This window comes from Chiroxiphia lanceolata, chromosome 19, assembly GCF_009829145.1.
Source record: "Chiroxiphia lanceolata isolate bChiLan1 chromosome 19, bChiLan1.pri, whole genome shotgun sequence".
Lineage (NCBI taxonomy): Eukaryota > Metazoa > Chordata > Aves > Passeriformes > Pipridae > Chiroxiphia > Chiroxiphia lanceolata.
In genome coordinates this window covers 9,061,618-9,085,294 of record NC_045655.1, presented here as the reverse complement: position 1 = coordinate 9,085,294, position 23,677 = coordinate 9,061,618, and the positions used below count along the sequence as shown (strand labels likewise).

General features: G+C 40.8%; 1 protein-coding gene and 1 long non-coding RNA gene across 2 annotated transcripts in view; one reads left to right on the top strand and one right to left on the bottom strand.

Moving 5' to 3' along the window:
* SMURF2 (SMAD specific E3 ubiquitin protein ligase 2) overlaps positions 1–23,677 on the top strand; it is a 59,056-nt gene that overhangs the window by 11,307 nt on the left and 24,072 nt on the right. Inside the window, exons 2-5 of the mRNA XM_032706548.1 lie at positions 14,672–14,710; positions 16,310–16,418; positions 23,107–23,240; positions 23,401–23,466. Of these exons, the coding sequence (XP_032562439.1) occupies positions 14,672–14,710; positions 16,310–16,418; positions 23,107–23,240; positions 23,401–23,466 (348 nt within the window). The remainder of the gene's footprint in view (positions 1–14,671; positions 14,711–16,309; positions 16,419–23,106; positions 23,241–23,400; positions 23,467–23,677) is intronic.
* On the bottom strand, positions 14,572–16,347 carry LOC116796171. Its single transcript, XR_004360287.1, has 3 exons — positions 16,033–16,347; positions 15,650–15,794; positions 14,572–14,688 (listed from the first exon to the last, which is right to left on the bottom strand). It is a non-coding gene; the product is annotated as an uncharacterized LOC116796171 (long non-coding RNA).

Genomic DNA, 23,677 nt, shown 5'->3' with positions numbered 1-23,677 from the left:
CAAGGCTGAAGAAAAGTCTGCCCCTGTGGGACTTGTTTTCCAAAAAGCTTTTGGCAATTATAAAGCTGTTAAATACTTGATTTTGTTCAGCTGATCCCCTTTACCATGATTTAAGGTCTGTGAGAGCCTTGATTGCTTCCCAGGGGGTTGGTCAGGATCAGTTTGGTTTTCAGGTACACACTACACACATCACCTTTGTGCTGAAACAAGGATGTGTTTATCAGCTTGAGTTGTCAGAGTTTCAGAGGTTGGTGTATCTTTGTTGTTCTAACACTATTAAATAGCTAAAGAATAGAGTACAATTTCCATCAGATATGGTGTTACTATATTTCATGGAATTACCTCTTTCTAACGAGATGTTTTGTTATTTGCACACATACACACATTTGGTGGTTTGTTTTTATTTGGAGGGCATGCTTTCTTCATTGTGTTTGGCTGTTTTTTTAACTTTTTAATTGAAGCATTTACAATATCGTTATTTTTGTTATAGTGAACCCTTTTATTGTTTCAGAAGTGAATGAATCATATATTCTGGGTTATTTTTTCCTGGCAGATATTTTTCTTTAATGGTTACTCAGGACTCGCTTAAATTATACAGATGAATAATACTTGAAATGCAATATCTGATTCATCATTCATAATGTTACAATGAAAAACCTTGTGAAATTATATATATAGGTCTCTTTACTTGCAGGAACAGCACCTTTAAAGGGGATAAGGCTGGCTGTGTAGCTGTTGTAGGGCAATGAAATAGTCCTTCCTCAGTTCTGTTTGCTCTGAGTGCATCTCTATTTCCTAAAATCTTGTTCTATTTCCCAGGTTTCTCTCCTCTGTCCCACCTGGAAGAACAGGTGCTGGCCCTGCAGCAGGGTCCAGATCTGTGCTCCCTTTGCAAGGACAGGGTGTTTTCAGTGGAGTGTTGTGTGGATATAGTCATGAAAAGGTGTTGGAGGGGATCCTCTGCCAGTCTAAAAGTAACCAAATATAGGTAAATTTAATTTTGGCAACGAACAGAGCAGGAAATAACCCCAAGGTGGTGTGGAACCTGCTCATGGTAAATGGCCTTTGCCTGTTGAATCCCAGTTTCTGTTGAATCCCAGTTTCTGTTGAATCCCAGTTTCTGTTGAATCCCAGTTTCTGTTGAATCCCAGTTTCTGTTGAATCCCAGTTTCTGTTGAATCCCAGTTTCTGTTGAATCCCAGTTTCTGTTGAATCCCAGTTTCTGTTGAATCCCAGTTTCTGTTGAATCCCAGTTTCTGTTGAATCCCAGTTTCTGTTGAATCCCAGTTTCTGTTGAATCCCAGTTTCTGTTGAATCCCAGTTTCTGTTGAATCCCAGTTTCTGTTGCATCCCAGTTTCTGTTGAGTCCCAGTTTCTGTCTGGCCTCCCAGGCCAGTCCCAGGTGGGAGAGTCCAGGTGCACTTCTGGACTGCTCAGCATGAGTTAAACGCCCAGATCTGAATGATAGGGATGAGTAAGTGGCCCCACATCCCCCTGAGAATGGAAGAGAGGGGTGTCAATACTCCCTATTTTTTGTTAGCCGTGTGCATCCTCGTAAATTTGCTCATTATACTGAGTTTTAAAATCTTTAGAAGCATAAAAGTATCACAGGAGCATCTAATACGTGGGCGTGTGTTTCTGCGAGCACAGCGTGTGTGAAACCTGAAAAGAGGGAGTCTGGTTTTGTGCATCTGTGTAACTGAGTCATGGCATCTGGAATGTAAAGACTTAAGTTCTGGTGGATTTTGTTTGGTCATACACAAATTGTTTTTTCATATGTTTCCCAGATTCGCTGCAGGTAGGTTTAAAAAAAAGGCAAAACCGACGGAAATAACACCAAAAAACCCCAAATCTGCCCAACTGCCCCGTAGTTTCTCTGTTGCCCCTGCACAGAGCTGCTGTCCACACAAGTATTTATAAACAGCCAGTAATGCAGTTTCTTTTGCATGCACAGAACCCTGGGGAAAATGAGGAAATGTTTTAATATGTGTGAGGCGTTCAATACTTTGCTTTGCTCTGCTTTATCTTTCAAAGAGCTGGGGAGCCTGCCTGAAAAACTAGAATACACTCCCTGGGAGCTTCTGTTACCTTTGTTTGAAACAGTCAAACCTCTGCTGCTGGAACTCGGGAGAATCCACGGACAGAATGACTAGAACAGCAAATATGACTTCAAAAAAATGTGGTTATTGGATGGACTGGTCCGAGTCCAGCTGCGGTGGATAAATTGCTTTTGCTGGTGCTTTAAATCCGCGATGTGTTGGTATTTTGGCGGAGTAAGAAAAACAAGGGTATTAGAAAGTAATTTACTGCAGCAGGATTAACAGCAGTGTTGTGTTTGTGCGAGTGGGGCAGCACGGAGGGCCGAGATGTGTCTGATAAACAGGACGAGGTCTAGTCTGACAGCTGGCAACAATAGCCCCTGCTCGAGTCAGGTGTACTAAATTAGCAAAGCTATTACAAGGCACCAGGAGAAATCTCACAGAAGACAAGCCTTGTAGGCAGAAGTGTTGCCAAATGGGAAATGATTCATCGTCTCTGAATGGGATGAGCACTGAGCAGAAGCAGTTTAAACCTCAGACTGCTTTGGCTCATAAACCACCAAATATGTGATTAACACTTTATCTTCCCCCATCCCGTGGGTTTCGTTGTCTCCCGAGTCTGTGTTTAGGGTCAAAATCAGTGAGACTCGTTTGGTCTAATCTCTCTTTTGTATGTTTGGACGTGTTTAGGTGTTTTTTTTGACTTTGCATCCTAAAAACATTCCCATCCTGTGACCCTTTGGGAATAGCACCTTTTAGTGAGGATTGTTCCGTGTCAGGGGTGCAGGCACAACTTCCTGAGCTGGCTTAGTATAGTTTATTTGCTTATATTTAGTGCAAATCCGTGATTAGCTGGAGATGCAGTTTAACACAGGATGCCAATTCCAAGGCACTCACTGCATTTTGATTTTTAGTATTGAAAAAACTTATACCACTTTAACTTTGGTAATGCCATTTGTAGTTTACAAATGATAAACAGCTGAAAGATAAACAGGAAATATATTTGTGAATTCTTAAATTTAGTGAATGCAGAAAGGAGGTACAGTTTACAAAATGAGGGAATGTAAAGGGGAAAAAAATCTTTTTCTCTTCATATATTATCAGAGTTTTAACATGTCTGTGGTCTTATTTCAGTATAAATTGTCCTCTTTTTCTTAGACCTCTGGGTCTAAGGTACACAGATTATAGAGACAATAAAAGAATTAAGTCATTGGGAGGTGTTTAGTATTAAGTAATTGAGATTGTTTTACAGTTATAGGAGGTAGTTGTGAGAGGAAAAAATATTGTACTTGGTAAGTTAATTATTTACTAAACAATATATTATATTTGGGTGCCCTTGGATAGCACTCAGTTAGCACTTGAGATATCCAAGGAGCAGTGTGTCTAGGGAATGAATGTAAAGATTCCTCTGGAAAACTCTGCCTGCTCTTATCTTGCATGTGCAGCCATGTAAGAAATGGTAGAAATTACAAGTAATATTTAGTGTAACACTTTGTGAGCAGAACTGCAAGAGGCTGAGGGTTTCCAGAGTGAAAGGCTCCAGGGAAATTTGTGTGTCCCCACAAAATCCCCCTCGTGTCCCCGTGGACTGTCTGAAGTTCAGACCTGGTGTTTGAGATCAGTGGAAATACTTCTGTGCTCCTTGTGCTCAAAACCCATTCTGCCTTTGGAAGAGCCTGGTAATAAAATGTTCTCTAACTTGTTGGGAATATTCCCCTGGATTTTCACCCACTTGCTGTACTGCTGGGAGTGTTGATTCACTTCTTGCATTCATGTACTCAGCTTTAGACTCCTCCTTTCTGTCTCATCTCCTTCCCATTATCTTGCTTAGTCTTCACTCTGTACTGCTTAATATCTTCTACTCTGTGCTCTTCTTTCTCGACAAAATTCTTGTATTTTCCCTGCTTGAGCATTGCATCTTCCCCCAAAATTTTTGAAGTTCCAGTTTAAATAACATGATAAATGTAAAATCTAAATTAAATTTTAAATTTAAAATTTAATTTAAATTTTTGCACAAGATCCTTTATTTTCACGTATCAATGAGCTATTTCATCTGAATCTCTTGGTGTTCTGTTTCTTTAAAATCCCTGTTATATTATTTCTTACAGTACAATATAAATTGTACTGATTTGACCAAATAATTTAAGCAACTTGTGTAAGACCAAAGTAAAACAAGAAAAACAAGGCTTTCCTATAAGTTGAAATAAATAGGATTGTTCATCCAATTATCTCCTCTCTGTTCAACAGCAGCAGCTTCTTAAACTGTTTGGATTTGTTCTGTAGGACACATCTTGTTTACACAGATATTACACATATTAAAGGAGTACAGTAACTTGACCAAATCAGTTTATAAGTTGTATAGTCTATTGATACAATAATCTCCTGGAGATGAGGCTTCAGGGATGTCTGATGGGGAATAAGAGTGGACATGAGAGTGATGTTTGAGTGGCGACATTGCCTTAATTTTCCATATATGCTGCTTTTAAACAGCTGGAGTTTTCCTCCCTGACGTGGTGTTGCATTTCTGCAGGTACAGACAGAATTCCATGATCAGGGGCTTAGTAACCAGGAAAGGTGTGTGCAGAATCCACACATCTCCCTGCTGACCCTGCTTGATTTTTGGCAGAAACCAAACTGCCGAGTTCCAGAGAGAGGCAGCTTCCAGAATTGAAAGCATTCCACTCAAACAAGATTTTTCCCCAAAAAAGTAAATCTAGGGACGTTGTGCTTGAATGTTTCAACTGTACTAAATGAGAAAAAGGCAGGATCCACATATTAGCGAGGAGACAGAATGTCTGAGGTTGGGGATGTTGGTGCTCCTGCAGGAGGATGTAAGAGTCCATCACTCATCTGTATTGCCCCACAGAACATGATTTCAGTACCTCAGGTGTGTAAATCGTGCTGAACTGGGAGTTTAGATTAAGGGCAGATGCTGAATTAGTGATTTTTACTAGTGATACTATCAAAATCATGATCCTTGTGAACTCTTTGTTTTATTTAAGGAACTATATTTTTTTAAATTACTGAAGTAATTCAAGTTACAGATTTGAAACGCCGGAATTAATTTTTTTTTTCCCCTAACAAAAGTTCTCCCTTTAGCTGTTGTTGTGTCTTCCTTACAAAGCAGCTGATGATCCTTTTGTTAGTGTTGACAAAACGAATATTTATAACATTCTGCTGAGGAGTGGGAATTACTCAGGGAGGGTGAATGATGCGCGTGCTTTTGAGGACTTTTTTTTTTTCCTGGTTCTTTTCCTTTTGGCTCTTCCCAGAAAAGCAGTGGCGTTCCCCAAGGATCATGTCTGCAGCAGAGACAGAGCTGGGAGACTTCCTGGTGTAAATCAGGCTGTGGCTGTGTCCTTCCTGCCAGGGATGGCAGCGCTCCTGGAACGCTGCTGGGATCCACAATCCCGGGCACCCAGGAGTCCCATGGAGCTGCAGGTGCCTCTTGTCTGAGCCCTTTTGGAAAGCCAGGGCATTTTTGTCTGGTTGGTAATTAGATCATGGATTTCTTTTGTTGGTGTCTCTACTCCAGCTCATTGAGAGGGTGGAGAGTTTTACTGCAGTGAAACAAATCCGAGGGCTCTGCTCCTTATTGCCATGATTTGCCCCGGCACCTTTCCAGAGGTGCACGAAACACATCAGGCAGAGCTAGAATTTGTTTCTCCCCTTAGCTTTTCCCCCACAACTCTTGTTCCTATCAAAAGGAACTAAGAAATACCAGGGCAGATTTCCATGTTACCTTATTTTTTACCCATCAGAGGAAGGATCCTGTGCTCTATTAAGTATTTTGCAAGTTGGTAATTCTGGATTGGTCGCTTCTGTTTTGGTTAAAATCTGACTGCTGGGATTGCAAACAAGTCTTTAAGGACTGAGGTAAGATTTTAAGAATGATGATTCTAAGGGTTTGAGATGAATAACCCCCTTTTCTTTCCCTGAGCTCTTCAAAACTATTTTATTCCTGTATTTCTTCAATAATTGAGTTAATGCTTGTATTGGAGTTTGCTTTACTCACACTTGAATATAATAACCACCTCTGCAGGTTTGAGATTAGTTAATCTTGGTAATGTTACTTTAAATTAAAGCTTTTTTAATGGACTATGTATTTAATACTGCAGGAGGGTAAAAAAATAGAGAATGGTACAGCAAATATAACAGCAAAGCTGGTGTTTCCCATCCTGATTTTGTTTACTGGAATTTTATACTTGCTACCAATGTGAGAAACAGAAGGGATATATTTGAAATTGGTCTGAAAATTGATCCTTAACTGCTGACTCTTGCTTTGAAAGTCTTCTAATGGCTGTTGATTTAAAGCTGTGTTGTTCCCCCCAGCCCAGTTGAGCAGCACAGTCTCTGTGAGCGGTGTCTGGTGATGACTTCATGGCACAGTAGTGGTTTTTCAGATGTTGAAAAATGGGCGAGATGGGAGGGTTAGGCCCTTTTGGAGTAGGGTGGAGAAATGAAATGGAATTTCTAGTGTATGAAAGTTATGCATTAGAAACATCCTGGCTGGTCTGAGAGGCTCCATCCACGCTGAACCAGGAAATGCAAATATTCCCAACAGCTTTTGTTTTCTTTAAGTTTCCCACATGTTACTTCTGCTCCTTTCTCACTGAGCTGTGGCCGAAACCCTGATTTACACAGAGCCCTGATGGGGATGGTTTATCCTGTATCATTCACCTGTAATGTGAATATAATATAGCTAAAAAAAGCCCAACCAAACCCAACTATTTTTGCACCTACGTATTCAATTTAACTGCTTCAAACATGAATCTCCAGAAAAGAGCCTTGCAGGCCTTCCTGGGAGGATTTGCTACCTTCACTGCAGAAGTGGCAGCATAATTTCTTGCCTTTACCTCTTGCCAGGCGTGTCAGACACCCTGGACACATGAATAGGGAGGGTGACGTGTGTGGCACCGAGCCCATCGCCGGGTGAACCTGGGAATTGGGAATGCACGAGTGGCTGGGAGGAGGAATTCAATGGCGTGGGGGGAGCTGGGGGTTTTGTTTTACTTTTGGCTTGGAGTGGAGTAAGGGAGGAGAAGTGGAAAAGGAAGCCTTTTGTTTACAGTAAAACAATACTGTGAAGTAGACGTGGTGATGTAAAAGCAGGAGTCTAAACATGGCAAATCCAGGCAGGCTCCATCTGGCCCCGGCCACGAGTCCCCGAGACGTCCCCGGCACAGACTGTTGGAGTCTGGAGTCGCTGCCGTGTCGTCCTTCCTTACGGGAATTTAAAATAGCCTTGGAGACTCTGCCCCAGAATTTTATTATTGCATGAGATGAATGATTTATTGGCTTAACCGTTGCTGTTCAGTGGTGCAGTGCATCTTTGTGAACCTGAGAAATGCGTGGTGTTTTCGGTTGGAATTTTAATCCCTGTGAGTTGTATCCCATGCGAGTGATAAGGGTCTAGAATTCTAAATCTACTCAAAGCACAACCTGTTCTTATAGGCGGAATTTAATGGAGTGAATCTGTTGGAAAGAAAAATTGTGCTGTTACTATGTTAGTTTCTGGCATATTTTGCAGTGGTTTAAGTGATATTGTGTTATTAAGGCATTTGTCACTTCTGGATATCCGTGTTGCTGTTTGAATGCAGGTTATTGTGGTTTTGTTTGTTTAGTCCCAGAGGAATCATCTTGGTTTGTTGAGACACAGATTTCTAGCTGACAGTGCTTATAAGCAGGTGCATGTGATCCTTGGAAATGGGATTCATTTTACATGCAGTATATTAAGGATTTAGTGTCTGGCTTGTGTTGAAGTTGAACTTACAGAAATGTGTTTATGGGACAATTTAGAATTTTAAAAGTTATTAAAGGAAATTCTTGTTAAAAGTTCTTTTCTAGTACTGTGTTTATCCTAATGCATATCTTAATAGAGTTTATTTTAAAGCTGTCTACCTTGTGTTTGGACATAAGTCTAGCAGTGATGCTTTTATATCTCACTTAGAACTAGTGTTTGAATATTTTTTTCCAACCTGACTTGCTCATATTAAATAGCACTTTAAAAATCCATTAGTGCTTTTGAATTGTTCTGACACATGTTCTTAGTAGAATTAGTACCTGATTCTACATTAGGTTTAAACGGGGTGTATAATTCTGAAAGAGAATTAGAAATTTGTTTCCTCCCACTGTGAGGTCTGAATGTACCTGTGAGGTGGCTGTGCCTGTTGGAGAAGTTGCCATCCCTTCCACGTTGTCCTGACTCCCACAGCACAGGGACAGAAAGGATCATGTTGTGAGGTTCCTAATTCACATCCAGCCTCTGTGCATGTGTTTTGTACTGACTCTACTTTAGAGCTCGTTGGGTTATTCTGAATTTCTGGTGCTTTGGGAGCCTGGGGAAGAGCAGCTGTCCCTAAAACAGAGCAGCCTGGCAGCAGTTGTGTATACACTTGCAAGAGAAATGCTTTTTTGTGGTTTAACTCTGCTGTTTGGGAAATAGAAAACCTGAATGTTTAAGGTGAAGATTGTGTCTCTGAAAGAGGATTAGAAATTAGAGATGTCTCTGAAAACCCGAGGGGTGTTAGGTGGTTGTTTTGGTGTCCTGGGGGAAAAATCAAAACAGAGGCAATAGGAAAAGCTATCAGTCTGTATTAAAATGAAAGTATTGGGGGGTGTACTTTGTTTTTAGAGCTGGAAAACTCTGTAAAGGTATGGGGTGCACCTCTCCAGTGCAACTGTGAGTTGCCATCAGAAGGGCAGAGTGGCTGATCCTCCCTCCTCTGCAGCTGCACAGGTTTAGGGAGGGTGTGACTGCAGGGGAAGTCAGGCAGCTCTTGGAGCCAATGGCCAACTAATCCATCTCCCCAGAAGGTTAATTTTCTGTTAAGCCAGTTCAGCTTCCTGCTCTACCTTGGCATCCCTGGGATTGTGGACCTGCTTGGAGGGAGGAACAGCTGCAGCCCCGTTCCTGGGGGGTGCAATATGAAACCCATCCTGGTTGGAATAACGCTCAGCTACTGCGTTCTGACCCGCTTCATGCTGCAAACCCTTCTTTACTCAAACCCCTGCACACCTGTAAAACACATATTTGTTAGGTTTACCTGTCTTTGTGTGCCCCTTCTTGACGAAAATCCATTGCAATCTTCCGAAATGCAGGAATTTCATTAACTGAAAGTAAACTTTAGTTTACGATCGCGTCCTGTCGCTTATTCTGTTCATCTGCAGAAAAAGCACCTTTCTAAGGAAATGAAACCTTAAAAAAAAAATGCTCAGAGAGATTAATTGTAAAATAAAACTTAACTGAATAGTTGGGATAAACATTTTTGTTTCAAAACCTTAATTGAGGAAGTTATTACCTCAACAGCTGGATTTGCAAATCCGTGTGGTGTTATTTACAGCTCTTTGTTCGATGAACAGTTGAAGACCTCCTGTTTTATATCTTCCCATGTGGGAATTCAGGCAGGTCCAAGGAGGGAATGTGAGCAGAAAAATATAAGTTTCTCTGGAGCGTGCCAACAATGGAAGAAACCAGTAGGAATCTGTTCGAAATGTTTCAAGCATTGAGCCATCCTGCTGGAACCTGTGCCTGTCACAAATGCTTCTCTGTGAGAAATAAGTGAATTTACAAAGACTTTTGCACAATGTGGGGGAAAGTCCATTGTGTCAGCCATAGGTTCAAACACCCGAGCGGTTTCTGGGTCCCAGGAGGGGGTTTCTGGGTCCCAGGGGCACCCTCCAAAGGCAGAAGGGGTGTGTGTGTGCCTTCATTTGCCTCCCTCCCTCTCCCTCCCCCAAGCAGGCTCATTCCAATCAGCAGTGTAATTGGAATGCAACCACAGTCTGGAGGAGGAAGGGGAATTTTTGGCAAGGAGAGGCAGAGCAGTTGGGAGCTTTATTCAGATTAAAGCATAGACGACCATTCATTATCAGTACAACACACATTAGCAACAGCCCAGCATTGTGTTTCTACAGCTGGGACCGATTTCAGTGATTGTATTGCACTGCACAGAACATGCAAACAACTGGGATCTGATCACAAACTCAGCACTAATGGCTTTCCTTAAAAGATGCTCTTTCTGCAGGGGGAGAAAGACTTGTCTTCCAAGTGAACTGTTGTGGTAAAAACTGATAGGCAGCCTGTCCTTCTGCTGGCTCTCCCATGTGTTACATATGTTCTGGAACAAGCACTTCTTCTGGGAGAAAAACCCTGGGGGAAAGAAAAAAAACCCAACAGGAATTATAACGTCAAAACTGTTGGTTGGGTTGGGAAGGCTGAGCTTGTTCTTCTGTGGTGATGACACGTGGAAAGCCAGAAGATTAGTAAACATAATCTTAGCTTTGGAGCGAGTCCTTTCCTTCCCCGGAACCTCAGGGCTGGCTGTTGACACAGTGGTGGTTCTTACGGATGGCTGACATGGGATGGGGGGTTTCCTACTAAGTCATGTAATTTTAAATGTCTTGATTATGGGTTTCCTTCTGTGCTCGTTTCCGTGGACATTTCTGATTGCTTTTTATTTTCTGACCTGTCTTCCCGTTACCTTTCACCGATCGTGTCTCAAACATACACATTTAAAAATTATTTACTTGAGATAGCTCAAGCAATGTTATTTTTTAACATAGAAATTTTAAACTCAGTATATTTCTATTGTGATTGGCTACAGCTGTAGCCCTGAGGTGCTCCTACCTCAAGCACATTTAAACCTATTTGTCATAAATCAAGAGACATGGTGTTATTGATACCCTTACTAATCTGCAATAAACATACTTTTTAATACTGACATAAAATAGTGGTAATGTATAACATAGGATGCCTTCCACAACAACAACTTGATGTCATTAACAGTTTGATTTTTCTGTAAAAATGATTCCAAAGCAGAAAACAGTTGTAACAAGAGTTCTTCAAAAAGAGTAAGAAGAGTTCAGAAAATGAGAGAAATATTTATCTTTCTGTAAAATTCACCTTTTGAATATTCATTGTTCCTGTCATTATTTATGTGGGTTTAACTGGTTATTCACACCCCCCTCTGTAATTGCATGTAAATTTTGATAGCTAACACACAGATTGCAGGAATTTGGGGATGTGAAATATTTTACATTTACTTGCAATAGTTAAATAACTTTTCGGTAAACCATTCTTTGTCAGTCACTGGAGTAATAAATCAGAAAAAGGAAATTGGCAAACATGATTCACTTAATTCCTATTTTTGAGTGTTTTGTAGCAAAGCTGTCACAGAAGGAGACTGGGTAGCTTATAATATAATGCTCTTTTCAAGTTTCTGTGAGCTGACCTGAATAGCATATGTTAGAATGAGATCATAAAGCACGATAAAAAGATATTTAATGTATGTATAGTATGTACAATTGATGTGCTGTTTGTCTTGGCACGTATGTATTGTTCCTTCATATTGGAATATTAATGTTCTCCTGTCTGTAGACTACCCAGGAAGTCTGTAATAAACACAAAACATAACTATCCACTGACTCACTGATACCCTGTAATAAATACTTTATCTACAGATGTGTGCTAGAAGGCATTAATGTCATTTGATGATGCACTTACAACACAACACTCCCCCCCTTTTTTTCCTGAGCCAGCGTCAGTGTATCCAGCCATTGGTTCGTGTTGTAGTTCCAGTGCGAGTTTAAACAGCTTAACTTCTTGTTTTAAAATAATTTCAATAAGAAGTGCCTTAAAACAAGCACGTACAAATAACAAACAACCCCCTCCTGTGCCCTTGTGCCTCTGGAGGACCCGTTCTGGTAGATCTGATAATGGCGTGGGTTGGGTCCAGAACCATCAGCATTTTAACTTGGCTTTGTCCAGGGAAATAAATCTCCTTGTGGTTCTTTCTGCTTTTTGAATCTTTAGCTCAAATGGAACATAGGATGGAGGACTCAGAGATAATGAAGTCCCATGAGTTTTATAAGAATCATTGCCTGGATAAAGAGGAGAACCAGGCAGTGACCTGGAGGGAGAGGAAAAAGCTGCAGCAGGAGATCCTGAGTTGCCGGAGCACAGGAGGGTCTGTGTGGGAGAGTGTCTGTCTGACCGCTGGGAAAAGCCTCAGCTATAGCTCTCAGTCAACCATAAAACATAAATCCATAGGAAGCCAAACTTCCTTAGTTTTTATTCTCAAGGAACTATTAATCAGTTGGTTATCAGAATATTCAGAATAGGTTGAAATACGGTGTTGAAACTGTTAGAAAAGTGGAGCATAAACTCTGGTGCTTTTCCCACCAGCGTTGTGCAAAAAAAGTCCTGAGCTAGATTAGAGCTCTGTGTGTGGAAGGAGATTGTTTCACTTAAAACTGAGCTGGGACCTGGGCTTTTTCACCTAAAATACCTGGCACAGAGGATGTTGTTAATGGAAGGCTTCTCAGCATCTCTCCTGTTTTGTTAACCTGACAAAGCCAGAGTGGGTTGACATCTGACTTTCCTTAAATGTGGTTACTAGAGAGGGAAATCTGGAGCCAAAAATATTAGTTTGTTCACTCCTGGCTAATTGCTGGGGGAGCAGTTATTAGTCTGTGTGCTGTGCATGTGCCTGATCTTATAAAAATGGGACTTGGGTTAAACTACACTGGCAGGCTTGCTGTACTTTTGAAAAGGAGTGTTGTAATTAGTTAACCTTGCAATTTGTCTCTCGAAAGATTAGTCAAACTTCTTTTGTCTTGGACATTATACAGTCCCAGGAGCACCCTGTATGGCTCACTGTGCTATGGATGAATTTTGACTTAACTATTGGATTTAAAGCCTTCACCTTCATGTGACACTTCCCATTACTTGTAATGGTTGAAATTGTGACAGTAATTGTATCTTTTTTAGATGTTTAAAAAAAGGGGCCATTTATATAAGCATCTATTTTACTTGAAGTTTTTCACCACTACCTGGAGGGTGGCTGGTGAGCAATAACCTCTTGCAGTTCTTGGGCAGGTGATTCTCAGGCTGAGGATATTCTTGTAATTAAATCTTCAGGCACTGCAAAAGCAGTTTGCTAGGTTTGTCTTATTATCTATTTCTTCAAATACATTTAAGTTGTTCTCAATGGTATGAATAGAGTAGACTTTAAATTGCTGGACACATGGAATTCTTTAGTAACTGTGGATTTTTATTACATCATCCTAAGGACTTCATTGGAATGTTCTGTGGAGTAGATGTTGGTGTGACAGTCTTTTCTACATGTGCTTGAACTCCAGGTATCAGAAATACCTAAAACATTTGGCTCTCCATTAGTATTTTACTGCTGTTGACTGTTTGGAATTATTGGGTGGAAATCCTTTAAATGGAGCCCTGCTGCTGAATGGAGAGAAATTCTATTTATTACTTTTATCGTCTTTAAAACAACCCAACAGCTGACAACCTGGAACCAGGCAATTTTTGTCCTGGTATAATTGTTAGCAGCCCCTTGAATGGAAGTTCCTGGGAACCTGTGTGTGCCTTTCCTGTGGAATATGTCAAAGTGAGGGGATTGTTCTGTGACTACCTGCAGCCATTGATAGCTGTCGCCTTCTGTTTTGCCTGGAGGATCCAAACTCCTTAGACCTGAGCTGGATTTTGCAGTGCTGAATTCCCTTGGAAAAAAAGTTCCGTTAAAATCTACGTCTTTATGGACGTAAAAATGGGGAAAACATGAATTCCATTGATTCAGACTGTTCAGGGGGGTGATTCTGTGCCCTGACCGTGGAAATCCCCACGGGAATGTTCATGGACCTCTGCCTGCTTTCACTCAGATACTGCAAAAGAAATTAGGGAATCAGGAGCCCTTCAGGATCGATGGGGGGATACTCTGGGGGGGAAAGCAGGGCCAATTCCATTTGGGTTTAGGTGATGTCTTTGGGATGGGATTATTGGATGCACTTTTCTGTCTTTGCATTTCCTGGCAGTCATAAATATTGGCGACCTCATAGGAAAAACATCCCAGGGAATTGAACAGCGAGGAGCCTCCTGCAGTATCCCTTCCAACTAAATATCTCTTCCCCCTCCCCTGTTTTTAATTTTTTTTTTGTACTGGCTGTGGGAATTTGTGCTTTTACTCAATCCCCAAGAATCCTTTTGTGTTATCAGTAAATATTTTAATGTTTCACAGGGGAATCTAATATTTCCTGCTTATTAAACCTGTGATAATAGATAAGCCTTGAGTATTGCAGTTTGTGAGGAGAAGTCTTCATTGTGTGCCTTGGCATCTTCATATGAAAGTTGTCCCTTTGACCTTTTATTTATTTATTTGTTTATTTAAATTTATTCTCATAGGAGATTGTTTTCCCCTTGGTATTTTTGGTTGACAAATGCAAATGTTCCTCCCCTTTTAAAGCAAAACAAACCAAAAAAAAAAAAAACCAAACCTGAAACAATTATCAACTTCTACAAATAAAAGATATCTTTGAAACCATCAAAACTCTGGCCTTAGAAGTTAGTCTGCTCCACCCAGATGTTTTTCAGGTAAAAACCTTTTATTTATTACCGTGCAGGATAACAGAAAAGCCTTGGCTGCCTAATGCTCTCCTTTTTATGATCAGGGAAGCTTTTGCTGAGCTGTAGAACAATATACATGATGAAGGAGCACAGTTTTCATTTATATTCATTTTATTTTGAGCAGGATTTTCTGGGATGCTGGACAGGTGAAGTAACAACTTCTTTTCAAGTTGGCAACCAGTAACTTAATTTTGTATTTCTGTTTCTCTTGCAGTACTGTGTGCAAAAAACCTGGTGAAAAAGGATTTTTTCCGTAAGTAGCTGTTAAAGTTTTATGCATTTATTTATAGATGGGATAAATATTATGCAGGTGCTGTAGCCCAGTGTTTGCAGATGATCATTGTATTAAGATATTTGCAATAAGGGAGGCGAGGGCTTTGATGTTTTCACACTGTTTTATTTCAGGGCTTCTAATTTTTTCTGAAGTGACACTCACCAGATTCATAATAATAATTAAAACACTGACACACTCTCTCTGGTTTTATGGGAGTGGGAAACAAATGTACCCACTCAGGCAAATGACATGTTTTTCAATTAGTGTCATATATTTATTAAAATGTTTTTCATGTAAGAACTTTTTGTCAGGCAAACACATGTGCTTCTTAATTATTAATAATCACCTCATAATACCAAGCTACTCTGAAATTATATTTTAATTAATTTTAATAATGTTTTGAAAGAAGTGCTAAGAAGTAGATGAAGGAGGCAGAAAGGAATGTTATTTTCTGTGTCTGCACACACAGATCACCTGGGAGTAGGAGGAATTCCAAATATCAGACCTGAGCTTGGGAAACAACTCAGAGAGGGGATGATACAGTGATCTGTGATACTTGTATTTGATCTGGGTTTCTGTATTGACTATATTGGGTGTTTGACAGTTTCATGGTGCCTGAAAATAAACCCAAACCAACTCAAGATTTGAGCTCTGTGATGCTCTTGAGTGCTGAAACACAGATTCCAAGGTCCTGTTCCTCCCCTTCCCCACGTGCCTTGTCTTTATCCCACGTGCTTTCCCTGGCACTTGTCCTGCCCAGCTCCACCTGAGTCACCTGAGGGAATGGAACTGGGACTAAATTGCTCTACAGCAAATGGGATTATTGTTTCCCCACCTCAGTTCCCCCACTGAGTTCACTGAGCACTGGGGTGAGGGCAGGAATTAGGATGAGGGGGAAAAGGGACAGGATGGCCTGACCTGGGGGCAGCAGTGGTGGGACCATCCTTGGGGTCAGTGAACCCCTGGGTAGAATCCATCAGTTGGTTGTGCTGATTCTGGGCTGCTCCTGCTGCTTTTCCATGCCCAGCTGGTCTGTCCAGCACCATCTTAGCACTGATTTTTGCTGCTCACCTGGACTTGTGTTCAGTGTTTCTGAGGTGCAGAGGTGGCAGACAATGAAGCAGAAAGCTTAGCAGGAAACCAAGTGCACCTCAAAAGCAACAATAACCTGTTACAGGCAATTTTCTGTAATACCAATATCAGCCAAAACCATAGTTGTGATTAATCTTAAACATAGGAAGGATGTAAATCTGTTTTCTCTGCCTTTGGCTGACTTCTTTGTATACTGAGAGTTTACTCACCCCTGAATTAGGAAGATTTAAGATGTTCAGATTTTTTTTCCCCAGTGTGTTTGACTCAGACAACTTTTTATTGGTCCATATCAGTGAAATAATCTACTAATTTACCATTCCCTGTGCCTAATATGTCATGTTTTTCCCATTCATTAAATATGGTGCTCATTTATGAATAAAAGGCAACTTGAAATAAGAGATTAAAAAGTGAATTGTGCAATGATGCAGGTCTTCAAAGCATCCTGAGCCATTTGCCAGGTTTTTTTTTTTCTTTTCCTCCCCTCAGGACTTCCTGATCCCTTTGCCAAGGTTGTGGTGGATGGATCTGGCCAATGCCATTCTACAGATACTGTGAAGAATACACTTGATCCCAAATGGAATCAGCATTATGACCTGTAGGTGGTAACAGTGATAACCAAAGGTTTGAAGTGAAATCCTCTAAAGTACCCAGACACTGTCAGATGTTCATAGAACTGTCCTGTGTCCCTGGGAAGGATCCCAGAGTTTTATTAGTTGGAGTGAAAAATATATGTATCAAAATTCCACTTTCTCATTTCGAAATCTGAACCCCACATTTGTTTTCCTGGTGGTGATTTCTGCAGCATGCTTCACGTGTACCACAGCGTTATTTCATTGTAGTATTTTCATGTTAACACTTCTGTAAAATGAAGCAAATAATTGACAATATTTCCCTCTTCTCTTGGTGCTGTTTTTGTCTGTTGTGGTGCTACAGTGTCTTTTTCTCTGTGTATCAGTTTCCTCTTCTATCATTTTCTGTCCCAAATGTTCTTCTCACCAGGAATTGTTATTACCATCACTTGAGCACCTTTGGGTGCTTCTGAGCAATATAATCAGTATGGCATGTACATGTCATGGTTTTCCTCTGTCTTTCTAAAGCATAGAATATTCTGTATAATACAAGTTATTAAAGCTTTTATTTTTATGTAGGTCTCTTTGTGGATGCTTTATTTTCCCTGTCTTTTAGTCTTTTATTCTTTATCTTTTTTCTTGGGGTGGAAGATGAGGAAGAGAAGTGAACTGGTTTAATTCATTATATTCTCCTGTTCTGATCTCTGACTTTATTCCCCTGGCTCCATTCCCTACCCTGTATTATTAGAAACTGTTTGAGCATATTTATGTGAGCTTTGGCCATCACCAGACTTTCAGCAGATCAGTTATTTGTGCACAGAGAATTTCTTGTCCCTCCTTTTCCAAGTGAAGAAAAGCAGCTTGGTAGGTCCCTCAGCAGAATGTGGAAGACCTGGTTTAAAATCATGACTTGATCTACTCTTTATCTGAATATCCAAGACTAAATATGTGAAGTCATTGTTCATAATGTGCAGAATACAGAACATTTTCATTACTGCTTAACAAAATATCGTGGCAGTTTAGTGAAATAATAGAATTATAGTTTTATTATCCAAACTCAGTCCAGGTTTAGGTTCTGCATGTGAGACTGTAATTCATATTCATTAGAAAAATGGATATAAAACAAATTTTTAAGTTCATGTAGAAGGAATGGATCTTTATATTTAAAACATTTTAAGTTATTTTGATTTTTTTAATGTTATTAAACCTATCAAAATGTTAATTGGTATAGAATAGAGATTTCAGACCTCTGCCCTTCCATGTCCTCTCCAAAGGTCAGTCCAGAGCTAAGGAAAAAGGCCTGAAATGGGAGCAGAGGCTTTGATTGGTTTTTAGTTAGGTGGGTCCATTAATGAGCATTAATGCCCAGCTTTACAGGGATAAAAGGTGGGAAGTGCTGCCAAGGTGGCTGAGTGTAAATCCCTCTGTAACCTTTGTCCAGCTGGGAAGGGATACTCCTGCCCAAGGAATGATGGGCAGGGTTTGGAGTTAATCTGCTCCAGAACTCTGTGTTGGGAATGTCAGTGATCCCCTGTGTCTTCCCAAGGATCTGCCAGTCCTGTCTGGGTGTTTGGAGTGCTGGGACAATGGATTTGACTGGGATGGGTTGTAAGGGGTGCTCAGTGCTCCATGGGCGAGTGATTTGATTCCCTCCTGGAGAAACTAAGGAGCAGAGGACATGGGAAATGAGGGAGGATGTTGATGTGCAACCAGAGGAATGGAAAAAAGTGGTAAAATCTTTAGAAAAAAATTCCTTTCTGGTTATGATTTTTAAGGAAGGATGAACAGAAGGTATTTTTAGGTTGTTTTATGGAACAAGCTGTGGTTGTATCTGGATCCTGTATTGTCTCAGCATTGAAGTGAGACTGTGATTGCATTATAAAAAGCAGAGATAGCAATGGGGTTTCTGGCAGAATGTTCTCCTCAGGCAGATTTGGGACATCTCTTGCTGGATTGTCTGAAGGAATTTAGACCTGCATGAAATATTTTTTGTGGGTGATCATTTTTTTCTTGTTTGGGGAAGAACATCCCTTAAAAATTAGATTTCGTTTAATCAGTGTATTATTTCCAATATAAATTACTTGTCATATAGGGGAAAACTACTTTGCTTGATTCTGGCTGTTGAATTCCCTGCTGACAGAAGTATATCCAGCATTTCTAATCCAAAGTAAAAGTTATGTCAGGCCTTGTAATTTGAAAATAATGCTTTCCCTCTCCAAATTTTCTTCATAATCATTTAACCCTTTCTATAGTCTTGCCTGTTATTCCAATTAAAACAGCAGTAAAAGTTGAGATCTCTTTGGTACAATTCACTGCTTGGTTTTTGTCTTAAGGTAATTTTTAGTGTGATATACCCAGTGTAAGGTCTCAGCTTCCCATCTGCACCACATCCTAAGATAATTAACCTTTATTTTGGGGGGGAAAAAAGGGATAGTAGCCATCCTACTGCAAAGCACCTCATGACAAACCTCAGGGACTACAGGACTTAAGTCTTTCTTCTTATTCTTTGAAAATAACAGGGATTTTAAATGTCTTAATGTTTTCCCTCACAGTGCAGCATTGCATGGGAACACCAGTCTCTGCCACTGTGTTGGGCTGATTGAAGTGTCCCCAGCCTGGAATTTTTAGCAGGTTAACATGCTGCTAATTAACAGTCTCATGTGTCATGTGGTGGCAGATGCAAATGGCACAGTCAGGTGGAGCTGCTGGGATACATTTATGCAATAATGTCTGAGTTAAGTTGCTAATTCCCATGGAATTTTGTGACTTGCTGACCTGATTCAGCAGAATAGGTGTTCTGTTGTATGAGAAATTTTTTTTAAACGCTTCTGCAGTGTTGTAAAGAGAAAAAAAGGGTTGGCTTTTGCCCTATGTGGTTCTTAATTCAGATCTTGGTGTGAAAGGAAGTGGTTGGATTAGTTGCTTGGATTCTCCAGCCTCGATGGGTGTGTGTGGAGGGGGGAAATCTGGGAGGCTTTCCAGAAAGAAATTGCCAAATAGTTGCTGTCTGGATGTAGTTTAATGTCAGGAAAATACCATGCTTGCCCTGGATGTATTCCCCCTCCTTATTTTTAGTCTTGTTTGTGTTTTCCCAATTGTGTTCAGGCCTTTCCTCATAGCTTTGGAATAACCAGGTTTAACACATTTACAGACTTTCTTGCATTCAGAGCTAAACTACCTAAACCAGCAGGTCAGAAACTGAACAAATCCCCTTTTTCTCTCCCTTCCCCTTCTGTTCAGTGATAGCCTGATCTCTCCTACAGCCTTCCCAGCTCACCTCTGCCCTTAAGGCCCAGCAAATCACATCATGTATTTATCTCTTAAAGATGTTTGTGCCGTGATCTCCACCAAAACCAAGTCCTGGTCCCATCTTTACTCTGTGCCCTTCAAACCCTCACCTCATGGACTTGTTGCTCTCCTTTGTGATACCTGTCAGGTGTAACCTCACCCAACTTCCACTGCTAACTCCTCCTCTTCCCCAGATCTCCTCACTGCAGGTTCTGGTGCTCTTTGCTGCCTTCACACCCTCAGGCTGTTGTGCTGCCTTGGCAGAATTGCCTTTTTTCCCCCAATTTTCCAACACTGCTTTGCCTGTATTGCCAACGATCCTGGATTTTTCTCAGGGAGAGAAGGCAACAGCTCTCCTTAGTGCCGGGTTGGACAATCCCAGCCTGGATTAGACTCCTAAAGAGCCATCAAACAGCTCCACGTGCAGCAGCTTTGCCTTCTCCTGCCTAAGCCCCAGCTTCTCTCGTGACCATCCCAGAGCTCCAACACCCTCCAGCTGCTGCCAGAGATGAGGGTCAAGGAAAAGAGAAGAGGAAAAATTAGGATGGATTAGAAATAGGGAATTTCTGGCTTCCAGCTCTGAGTTCATCCCTCTTGATGGTGCATTTTTCTCTCTTTCTGGAGTGTGTCTGGCCCGTGATCAGAAAGAGGTTTGTTTTTTTCAGGAATATGTTTTTTCCACTTTCTTCATTCCACATTTCTCCAGCGAGCTGAGCTCTTCAGGGAAAGTGGATACAATGCCATGGGGATGAAAAGCCACTTGATCCCAAACCTTCCTGAGTGGTGTATTGGCTCAGAAGGAAACACCACCTTGAAAAAGAGAATCTTGTTTAGGAAAAATAACAATTGCCCCGTGTTTTAAATTTTATTAAAACATTTTAGAGGTTTCCAGTATGGTATGTACTTGATATTTTTTTTTAGAAGTGGAAGTGCTAAGAGTAGGGAAATTGAAATTTCTGAACATGCAGTTCTTATTCAGAGCCCTGATTTTACAGATTCAGAAAGTATGGAAGTTAAGAAAATGTCTATGGAAATTGAATTTCTGTGTTTCCACTTCATTAATACTAATGCTGTTATCTCTATTGAAGCACTCAAGCTGTGAAATAGAAATTGCTGATAGGGCAGAGAAAAAAAAAAAAAGAAAAAGAAGTTCCAAAAACTTTAATTCTGAGGAGGAAGAGAGAGTCATCCAACAAAGTAGGGGGGTGTGGTTTTTGTTTCTGGTTTGGTTTGTTGCACTTTTATTTTTTGGAACATTCTTTTTTAATCAAAAATAAAATTCCTAGCTGAGGCTTTTATGTTGGAACTTTATTGCCAGATGATGTAAAACAAATGTAACTTATCCACCAAATGAATTGGAAGTGTCAGCTTGTCCTGCTGTCACTCTCTAAATGCAACCATGGGTTTTCATGCCTGAAATTATGCAGAAATGTAGATTATTTTGCTATAAAGCCAACTAGAAGGTTACTTAACTATTTCTTTTCTTCCTTTATATATATATAAAAAAAGACATTTTTATTTGGAAAAGACAGCTTGTGTTGCCTATTTCCTTTAAATATGTGAACTAGCCAAATTTTAGGATGCAACAGTCACAGTAGGTTATGGAGTCCTCACCTGCTTGGTGTGGATGGCAATTCCCTGCATCCCAACCATGGGAACCTCACCCTGAACCAGGAATTCTTGGAAACTGTGTTGTGTATTCAGCTGTTCTACGTATTATTCAAACTGCTCTGTTATGAAATTGTGTTTAACCATCTACCTTTGACTTTCTTAAAGCAACAAGGAAAACTGGAAAATTCAAGACAGGTCATGATGATAAGTCTCTATTTTTAAGTGCACCTAATTTGTTCTCATAAGAATTTATTTTAAGTACATAAAACATTGTAGACTGCAACTGTGCACGTGAATCCCCATCCTCATCTTGTTTCTTTATGCAAAATTGGCATTGTCAAGGTTGTGAGGCCAAAAATCTGACCTATATTGTACAATCAGTTTACCGTTCAAAAAACTTGGGTTGTTTTTTTTTTAATATGAAGCTCGTGTTTTGTTTGGGTGCTGGGGTTTTTTTTTTATTGTTGTTGTTGTTTAAATGTGCAGTGGTTATTTGAAACCTTCAGGCTTTTCTGTCTCCTTGGCTCGGTCGGTCTCTGCAGGTGGGGGAAAAAGAAGTTGTCAAAGTTCTGCCTTTTGGAAAAGGAAAAATGGGAGAAGTGTTAACCTGATCACAGCTGGAATTTTAAGCCATGACAGTTAGTTCAATTATTTGGTTTGCCAACCTTGACAGTATCATTTCTGTCTTTCTGAAAACATTAAGATGCTTTCAAGCCAGTAAAGCCACAGTCAATGGGGAGATGTATTTAGACATGGGTCGAGTGAGTTTGATCACTTTTCATCTAAAAACAAATAAAAAAAAACACTTGGAACTAAACTAAGGCCAGAATTTGTCGTCTGGGAAGGGAGAACTACAAGCAGTTCTTGGGATCTAAGCCACAGTTACAAATTCATTTCCCTCAGCTTGAAACAACTGTAATAATTCAGTATTGGCAATTGCTGATTTATCTGGAGTGTTTTGAAATTGTCCTCTGGAAGTTTTGAAAACAAAAACTAGCTTACAAACGTAATTGCCTCTGAAGAACAAAACTTCAAACAAAAAAAAAAAAAGCACAAATCAAACAGCCTGCAGTGTCCAGGTTTTCCCAGGCCAGTGGGATGCAGATCCAGGTTTTGCCGTGGGAATGCTGTGAGGAGTCAGTCCCGTGTGAGCAGAGGCAAGGGGGAAATGTGGCACATGTCAGCTAAAACCTTTTGGCATGGTCCTAGCGTGATGTATGTCACAAGCATACATTACTCACAGTAAATCAGCCCCCCAGACCTGTGGGAGCTGCAGATGTGGCCCCAGGTTTGCCCTGTGTTTTTCCTGGTGCTCAGAAGGGCTCTGACAGAGGGTGGTGCTTCCCTGGGGTTGGAAGAGCAGCCCCTGAAGTGCTGCAGGAGGATGCTGAGCTGCTGTCCCTGCTCCCACTGCTCCCAGATGCTGCTGCCACCAGCATTCCATCCCCTGGGGTGGGCTGAGCAGGGGCATGAGGCTGAGCATGTTTGTAGCTGCTTGGAGAGCTGTGTCAGGGCCAGCCCTCAGCCTGCTGTGTTGCTGTTTTAGCCAGATTTCACAGACTTTGGGTCACCTGAATGCCTCCTCCCAGAGTCAGGCTTTCAGACCAGTCTGTATTCCAGCGAGCTCCTTCATAACATGCTTCCATCCAAGTATGAAGTGTACATCTTACCTGCAGATGACTTGCTCTCTCTTGCCCTGTCTGACATTTTTAATGGAGTGGTTGATAATTCCCCCCCCCCCAAAGGTGATTTCTGGAGCCTTGTCCAAGTATTCAGTGAGTGCCATTCACAGGGCTGTTTTTCCACATTTTTCAGGTATATTGGAAAGTCGGATTCAATAACAATCAGTGTGTGGAATCACAAGAAAATCCATAAAAAGCAGGGAGCTGGTTTTCTGGGCTGTGTGAGGCTTCTTTCAAACGCCATCAACCGCCTTAAAGACACTGGTTGTAAGTAAGCTAAAGACTTGTTTCTTCTCTTTCAGACCAGACTTGCATGTACAGACTTTTGAAGAGTGGCAGTTTTTGCTGGATTTTGTGTTCCAGCTGGTTTGGTAGTTTGTGGTAGTGTTTTATTGTATGATTTACACTTTGTGTCCTCCTTTTGTAGACCAGAGGTTGGATCTGTGCAAGCTTGGGCCAAATGACAATGATACTGTTAGAGGACAGATAGTAGGTAAGTAAAGGTTTTTATCTTTTAATTCTCTTGGAGCTTAATAGTAGCTGTAGAAATAACCCTTCCTAGATGTCACTTCTCTGTATTGAATTCTTCAGTGTCCACTGCCAGAGCCATTTGGACCTCAGGCTGGAAGTATGTATGAAGAGAATATAAAAAAAAAGAAAGCACAAACAAAATCCAAACCAAAATGCGCAAACCACACACACAA